The sequence below is a fragment of the Cajanus cajan genome, chromosome 2 (assembly GCF_000230855.2).
Source record: "Cajanus cajan strain Asha chromosome 2, NIPB_CcT2T_4, whole genome shotgun sequence".
NCBI lineage: Eukaryota > Viridiplantae > Streptophyta > Magnoliopsida > Fabales > Fabaceae > Cajanus > Cajanus cajan.
In genome coordinates, this window is record NC_138518.1 from 41,822,170 (window position 1) to 41,831,012 (window position 8,843).

Genomic DNA, 8,843 nt, shown 5'->3' on the forward strand with positions numbered 1-8,843 from the left:
TGGTTTTACAAAAATGCATAGAGACCAACTGGCTCTTGAAGTGGGAGAAATGTCACTCACCAAAGCTTTCCCGATGAGACAACTTGGGAACCTGGCCAACAAGCTTGCCATGAATGACATATTCATGCTAGCTTGAAGGGGAGTGTTGGAAGATATTTGATAATCACACATTCTCTAGGATATTCTAATATACTTGTAATTATTTATTTAATGTTGTACTATTTTTGGATACTGATTTGTGAAACATGAGATTAATTAAGAATTAGTCTTTATTTATGTCTATATTAGGGAGATTTATTTCTCCTTTTGTACTTTATACTTGGCTATAAAATGTATGTACAGAGAATTGAAATCAATGAGAAATAATTCCTCATATTTTGTCTTCTCCTTTAAGATCAATATTAACAAGATGTATATATACATCGTCCAAGTTTTATCATATTTCTTGTATCATGAACACAGTTCAAAATTTGATGAGCATTAGCGTAAACTGGATGCTTTTCAACAATAATTCAGGGGAAACTTTGGTATATGTCCAGCCAAACCTACAAAAGATGATGTGGAGCAAAAACAATGAGGAAATTGTAACATGGTAGGACATTGTTATACACCAAGAAATAACATTTGGTGGTTGCATCAATTTCACTTTGTATCTTCTACGTCATCTTCAGTTTTCCAAACAACATCCTCCAGGCATGTTGAAAGCTTGTTGTAGAACTGCAGTGTGTGAAACAAACAAATTCGTTTCAATTAGAACTAGAAGTAAAACAAGGGTGTAAACCACACCATTCTGATGTTATTATACAAAGAGCTTGCTGCTGTGGTTTGATCAGCACTCACGTTATATCATGTAGCGATTATAAAAATTACTTGTAAATAGTATTTCACCCACTAAAATCGTATTTCAGAATCTCTTTCTAAAGAAACAGAAAAGAAGAAAAATGAAGACGCAAAAGAAGTTGAAAGACTTTTCATAACAGAAACAGTAAGATTTAGTTAGAATCCATGTCATACAAATAGGTAGTATCATAGTATGAGCTACAGTCCTGCATTATTTCTGGTATAATTAGTAAAAGCATAATGAACTCTTATTTGTAAAATGTCTAATGCTGAAAGAGTGATACTCTCCTCCCATCCAAGCACTGACATATTTCAATGCATGATCATGCAAAATGGAGACTATTTTCTTCTACATCAGAAAATATAAGAAACTTAGAAAATTTAAAACTTAATAATACTATTTATGAGAGTATATTGGATTAGGATTTCATAGGACTATTTTAGTATGAAAAAGTCTTGTATATTTTAAAAGATTTGTAGGAATATAATAACTTTTAAGACTTTTTAAAAGACTTTTATAATCAAAATTTTGTAATTTGAATTTTAATAAATTTTTATCATAAGAATTTATAAGATTTGATGAGATTTTAAAGGATGATATGGATTTTTAAAAACAATATAATTAAAGAAAAAATAATATAAATCATAAGATTTGAATAAAAAACAAGTAAAACTAATACAATTTTTTCAATATTTTAATATACAATTGATTTTAGTTTCATGTCGTTCTAAGTACATTTCTTCATAATAAAATGTGGCAATAAGATAGTACAAAAATCAATTCAATGAGAAGTGAGAGACAAGGATACCTTAAGGAACTCCAATGTATCACCTTTTTCTTTATGCACCTTAACCATGTGAAAAGAAGGTGCCACTTGAAATATCTGTTTAAAATGTTAAGGATTATATCAATTTACAATATTATGAGAAATGAGGCTCCATATCACCAAACAACAGCAATTATGTACCTCTGTGGCAACATTGAGGTTTCCTTTCCTTCCAGCTTTCAAATTTTCAAGCTTCATCTGTGAATGATTATTTGTTAATTAAACAAGTTAACATTAACTATGGAATCAACTCTTACTACATGTACATAATAAGTTGCACAGGCTTGGCTTACCTTGAAATTTTTCTTCTGCACATCAAAACCAAGAGGTTTTGCAGCTTCTTCAATCTTGTTGATTATCTCCTTGGCAGGGCATTTTGATGTGAATCTTATTTCCCTTTTAAACCCCTGTAACAAATAACATTTTATTAACAATTCACACATTATCTTAAAGTAAGAAACCTAAAATGGGCATTGCAAATGAAAATTTCTCATCCAAACCATGTCAACAAATTTAACAAGGTGATGTTTGGTCAACTTTTTTTTTGGCATATAAGTTACATAAAATGGGTGTCGCAAACGAAAAATTTTCATCCAAACCATGTCAATAAATTTAACTAGGTAATGTTTGGCCCAACTTTATTTTTTGGCATATAATATCAAAAGAAGAGTTTTAAAGATAACTGTTTGACAATTTTAGCTTAAACACTCCTTTTAAACTAAAAGCTAAGTTTCATCGTCCACATTGATTATTTCAGGATGAGAAGGAGTGGAAGAGAGAGAGGCTTGGATATCCAACATTTTTAATAGCTACTCCAGTTAGCTTTTTCTTAGAGGCTACTTTCCCAATTTTTTCTTTTACAAAAATTAAGCTCCTTAATATTTTAAGAAATTTTCGTCAAATGTGTTTGGCCCAGCATCTCCCATTAAGGGAAAAAAAACGAAGCAAAAAAAAATAAATAAATAAATAAACATGGGGCAAACAACTTAATCTTCTTATATAAATATGTTGAAATTTACATAACTTTGTAGTACACTCATTTTCTGAATATATTAAAATTTAGTGTTGTGATAAATAAAAACCTGAATATCCAATGAGACATGCCTGTTGGGCTACACTCATTTCCTTGATATCTGGAAATCTTTTCCACATCTCAACCAGATTCCTGGTGGATGAGAAATAGAGAGAAAAACAATGGATGCTAGATGTTCATCATAATACTAAAGGCAATCCTATCACATTAAGTTAAAAACCTGGTCTATGTCAAACAAGTTTTCAAGGTTCAGCCCTTTGGACAAGGATATCAATTCAAATGCATTCATTGGTGTTGGCTGCTCTTCCTTCTTCTCTCTTACATTGAGCACCTGCATTTTCAGGAAAAATCCTTACTATGAAACTAAACTACTGTGAAATATTACAATGCTTACAGGAAACCAATACCAAAATCATATCTGTCTGGCCATCTTAACCATACTTCATAATCTTTAAAGACGGCTTCCACATCATCAATGTTGGTCTCCTTTGTCTCCTCAAAAACCGGAGGTTTATAGTCCTTCTTAAACCATTCATCTCTCAAAATCTCGGGTACAGTGATACGCTGACATATGGTTATGGAAAATTAGAAATACAGACTAAAATCTAACTAGTAAAAAAGTAAAAAAAAAATATTAAGGGTATTGTAACAAGTGAAACATAGTGAATAGTGATCAAATGACTCAACCAAAGGAAGTTTGAAAAGTTATGTTTCAACTAAAATGACTATTTTGCTTTTGTAACAAACATGCAATTTTAGTTGTAATGTGTTACAAATTTTAAACTTCCCAGAGCTGTGTCATTTTACTAAGGGGGTTGATTTGTATCTTACAGTCATGGGGTTGGGATCCAAGATTTTAGTTATCAATTTTCTGGCACTAAAAGAAAGCCAGGGAGGGCAAGTAAATTCAGCAGCTGAAATCTGCAAACCAACAAATTGAAGTAATAAAACGGAAACTACAGGACAATAATAAAGTTATGCAACAGAAAACACAAAAATGCTCACTTTTTTATACAGGTTCAAAACATTAGAGTCATCAAAAGGCAAGTAACCTGCAAGCAACGCAAAAAGGATCACGCCACATGACCACAAATCTGCAGCTGCCCCATCATAGCCTACATCATTAAGGACCTACATAACAAGAACATATGATTACAGGATTGATTTTAAATGCGTGAAATTTTATATTTGCATATAATTCAGAAGAAATGAGCATGACATGGCATTTGTCTTCACCTCAGGAGCAACATAATTTGGAGTTCCACATGTTGTATGGAGCAGTCCATCATCCTGTCAAAACAGCCAGTTTTCATTCATATTAAAATTCAAAGCATTTGGGAATGCTGGGAAGGAAAGAACAGTCACTTGGACAGGATCTGGCACAGCTTTGCTAATGTTCTTGTCTTTAGAAATTCAAATTTTCAAGATTAAATTCCCTACTTATATATTTGAAATTTGTTAGGTTTTATATGTCAATTATATTTTAGGTTTGTTCCCCAGCATTCTGAAAAAGCAAATTCAGTCCTTGCTTTACTAATCACACCAACATCAGGGTTCAAATTAACTTACAATAGCCGAAGTCAGGGGCTAAATTTGCTTTTTTGTAATATTGGGGATTCAGTTAACCAATGGTGCCAATTTTAGATTCCAAATTGTTGTTTTAATCAAATTAAAATTAAGGCAATGAATCGTTCTTACCCTGATTTGTTGGGAAAGAGCACTCAATCCAAAGTCAGATATTTTAAGGTTTCCAGAATCATCTAATAACAAGTTCTCTAGCTGCAGAACAAAGTTTATGAATAACGATGAAACTAAAGTAAGGTATTCTTTCATCTTTAATCAAGAACAAATAAATTGTTGAGGGCATTTTGCATATTGTTAATAGGATGAAAGAGCTTTACTTTCAGGTCTCTGTGGTAGACACCCCTGCTATGGCAATAATCAACGGCATTTATAAGCTGCTGGAAATACCTACGCCCTTCCTTTTCACTCATACGTCCATTGTTTAACTTCACAAGAGATAAAAAAAAAACAATTAAAATACTTCAACACTTTTCCACTTCAACAAAAATGCAATTTATGGACTAAGACACAACACAGCCCTTTCAACAGTAATAACAATGGGGATGGAAGGAATGAACAGGGACGTTGTTATGGTACAAGAACAATACTAAAGAATTATAAGCTAATAGAGTGCGAGAACCAAAAATTTGACCTAATATGTTTCCGCCTTTTCTTCTCCTGAACAAGTTCTAGAACCAACTAATGAAAGGACGTCATAACAAAAATATGAGAGAAAATAAATCAATTACTCACAATTTTGTCAAAGAGCTCTCCTCCAGTCACAAACTCTAAAATAATGTATATTTTTGTCTTGCTCCCCATGACCTGCAAACAATAAATGTAATTCTGCATCATGCACTTTCAGAAAGTGAATTAAGCAACAAAGAAAATTGTTTGTAAAGAATTAATTTGGTTGCTGATCAGTAATCACAGTTTTACTTCCTAATGAAATAATTTCCATTTAGTTGGATAGTATGCACTTTGAACTGATGCAAATGCTAGAGGCTCAGCAGATAAAATTTCACATAGCGATTCTGATCTTTGTTTTATGATTGTCAGCTGGAATGCAAATAATGAGAGAGGGGGAATCAATTTGTTTAATAAGGTAATATTCTAACTCTTAACTCCCATGTCATACACGCAAATCATTTTGGTGGTCTTAAAGCCAGCCGTGGCAAATGATGCTTGACAAAATAGCTGGATGAATGTGTCAAAATCCTTAACTCCAATGAGCTAGAATCATTATCCTTAAATTGGGCAATGATTTGCCATGATCAGGGTATGTCTTGTCTGGTTATCACATTCACCTATAACATCAATCAAGTACTTACATTCTTTTCTTAATAAATTCATCTGTAATCAGAAAACTAATCATGTACACCCCCGGGATAGAAAGTATAAAGCAATTTATAATCAAAACTTAGATGAGATTTTCTTTTATCAGATGGGGTGATTAAACATATTTAGAATCTCAAGTGAAAGAGGTTATTTTTAATATATAGAAAACTTTTTTTATCCTTCTTTGGCTTTAGTTATTGTTTCATGATATTTGAGAAATTTCTAGAAAGGTAAGCAATATTCTTAGTTAAACAGTCGTGTTTTTTAGTTCTATGCCCAATCATTGCCACCTATTGCTTTTAAAAATGACAACTTTGGGCAAGGAAGACAAAAGAGATGAATACATGCAACAAGTGATATAATAAAGAGTTCAAAACATGGGCCAATAAGTTGAGTTCATAAAAGAATTGATAACTCCTGTCATCAGCAACATCTGAGTCCAAGTTTATCTGTTCCTTAATAAAAAGGAAAAATATATATATATATATATTTGTCAAAAAAGTGAGAGACAAGATGTTGGTTGTGCGTCTAGCGTCAAAGAGAGAGAGGGAGAGAGAACCTCATATAGTTGAACAACATTTGGATGCTTGATTAACTTCATCGTAGCTATTTCTCGCTGGATCTGTAAGAAAATGCATAAAGAAAACATCTATGAAACTTGACTTCACCATGTGTAGGTCTATAGCAACTTCATTACTAAACAAGTATTCTAAAATGAAGTTCCTATGTTAAAAATCAAGATGCATTTGATGTCTGAAACCTACTAGCTAAAACTATGTTAAAGAAAAACCCCACTTCATCATTATTTTGAAAGCTTTTTGGAAAATATGAGGAATCAATTACATCATAAATTTCCATGCCTTGGAAGGGCAGAGTAAGAGAGTAAATAAAGATATACACCATTGTCCAACAAAGAAAAATTCATGGACTACCTGCTCAGCCATCATATACTTGAGAACCTTCTCTTTGTCAAGAATCTTAAGAGCCACAGGCTCCCCGGTCTGAGAGTTACGTGCAAACTTCACCTTTGAAAATGTTCCTTCACCAATTGTCCTCCCTACATCATATTTACCCACTCGGCGCTTAATTTTTTGCCCATTCATCCTCAATGCTGGTTGAACTTTATTACAATTGCTGCTCAGTTATGAAGTATTCACCTAAAATGCACATCACAATCAGTTCCTAACCAAATTTTATAAACAGATTAAGTTATGGAGTGGCAAATAAAATTTCATGTTCTTAACTATGATGAGAGGTTAGAAAATGCCATTAGCCCCTATGGTTTATAAAACGTTAATATTCAAGCCTCAATTTATTTTCCACACACCCTCAAGACTTTTATCTTTCCCTACAGGAACCCTTAATGGTGCAAGCTCAAGTGCACAACCAAACCCCAGAAATCCCACTTTAAACAAGTAATGCAGCAACACACCAGAGAGAGAGATCAAAGAGAATCGTGTTTCCAAATTAAAAGAAGCCAAAAGATCTTACAGCAAACAACCTTCACAATTAAACTAGTTCCATAACCAGAATTCAGCTCGAATATCAACTTAGGTGACTACATTTGTGATAAAAGAATCCATCTTCAAAGAAAAAAAAAAAGTGCCACAAATAAATTTTTCAGCAATTGACAATCCAAAATAATTGTAGAAACACCTGAAGCTGATGCAAGACTTAAATTATTCAACAATAGAACAATCACAGAAAAGGGCAATTGTAAGAGAGAGAGAGGCAACACCCTACCCCTTTCCCCACACAACATCAAATTGCAGAAACCTGCAACATAGAAGAAGATAAAGCCAGACTAGTCCTTGATTTGCATTCACCAATGTGGAAAAGAAAAATGGAGGAAAAAAACAAAAGCTCCTAAAAAAGTCACCTTGAAAAAAGGATGGAAGAAACAGAAAGGGGACCACTTAATTATGAACCAAAAGGGATGTTGAGAATGAAACAAACCAAACCCAGATCAAGTTTTCAAATTTCAAGTACTACCACACAAGCTCTTCACAGGGCAATGTTCCAAAATCTTACAAAATTCTCACACCATAGATGGATATGAGTGGTTATGGAAAAGAAAGGAAAAAATAAATGAAAAAGTGTACGGTGAAAAAGGAGAAGAGGGAAGATATACTTGAATTTGATATGCTAAGATGTGTATGCAAACAAAGGGAGGGGGTGAGAAATAATAATATTATATATGGTGAATTTTGGACACACATTAAATCAATGACTTCTATGCAACATGACAAAAATGTTCCTAATACATGCATGTGTGTACCAAATATGTTTTTTTGTCTTTTGACTATAAAATATTTTTGACAAAGTTGTAAGATTAGTTCTCAATCAGAATGACGGCTAAATAAAGATTTTAGAATTCAAATTTTCGATATTGTAAATAAAATTGTTAAATAATAATCATCCATTGTATGTGCCTAATCTTTACTTCAGTAAATTCATTTTAATCAAAACCGAAGTAAAATATAAAAAGGAAAAAAAATGCTCAATAGTTATAGATGATGATAAGTTGGTGAATATATAAAAGAAATTTCTTTACCCACAACCACTTTTGGTCTCTTTTTTAGTGACACAATTTTATTCTTACATATCTTTATTTTAAAAAAAGAAAGCTTTTTAAGAACCTTTTCTCATTTTTTTCGTACAATTATTCATCGACAATTAAATAAAATAAATAAAGACATAAAGTATTTCTTTTTTACTAATTATGATAAATAGTATTGTGATTTTTCTTGTGATTGTTTTGGGATTGGTCCATTTCGGTGGGCATGTGGACCTAATTTTCTTTTTCAGTGATTTTCCTGAATTATAATTATAATAAGAAAAAAAACTGTTTTTGGGTGGGTCTTTTTCACTACGTGAGAAGTGAGATACAAAGAGGAATATTAGTTAGTTGGAATTATAGTCCTATTTTGGTAATAGTGATTTTTCTAATGTGTTGTCAATTCAAGTCAAATAATAGTTATCAACTTTAGTAAAGATTGCTTAATAAGAAAGTATTAACAGTGATACACTAAAAGTCTAAAGAAGACAATTAAGATTTATTTTATTGTATAAAATGATTTCATTCCACAAAAATAAAGTATTCTAACAAATGATTTCTCTTTTAACCTACAAATTAATTTAGACTTATTCTAAAGATATTAGACTTTTATTTTTAGTAATTCAAGTATCAATATTTTATTAGTTACAGATAAAATGGTTACTTGTAATTATATTTAAATTTT

General features: G+C 31.8%; 1 protein-coding gene across 13 annotated transcripts; it reads right to left on the reverse strand.

Annotated features, from left to right (window-relative positions):
- Positions 1-346: 346 nt before the first annotated feature.
- LOC109807907 (CBL-interacting serine/threonine-protein kinase 3) lies at positions 347-7,755 on the reverse strand. 13 transcript variants are annotated; one of them, XM_020370621.3, is made up of 16 exons: positions 7,481-7,716; positions 7,345-7,377; positions 6,534-6,758; positions 6,161-6,223; positions 5,017-5,088; positions 4,602-4,709; positions 4,399-4,479; positions 3,937-3,990; positions 3,706-3,831; positions 3,532-3,621; positions 3,142-3,264; positions 2,921-3,031; positions 1,961-2,074; positions 1,809-1,865; positions 1,650-1,724; positions 347-717 (listed from the first exon to the last, which is right to left on the reverse strand). In XM_020370621.3, the coding sequence occupies exons 3-16, from the start codon at positions 6,702-6,704 to the stop codon at positions 643-645; spliced, it is 1,320 nt and encodes a 439-aa protein (XP_020226210.1). In that variant the 5' UTR covers positions 6,705-6,758; positions 7,345-7,377; positions 7,481-7,716; the 3' UTR covers positions 347-642. The 13 variants fall into 13 exon arrangements, 8 of the variants coding, with proteins under 8 accessions (XP_020226210.1, XP_082924276.1, XP_020226214.1 ...); XM_083068150.1 differs by having other exon boundaries at positions 7,258-7,377; XM_020370625.3 differs by lacking the exons at positions 7,345-7,377; positions 7,481-7,716 and adding an exon at positions 7,733-7,755.
- Positions 7,756-8,843: the final 1,088 nt, after the last annotated feature.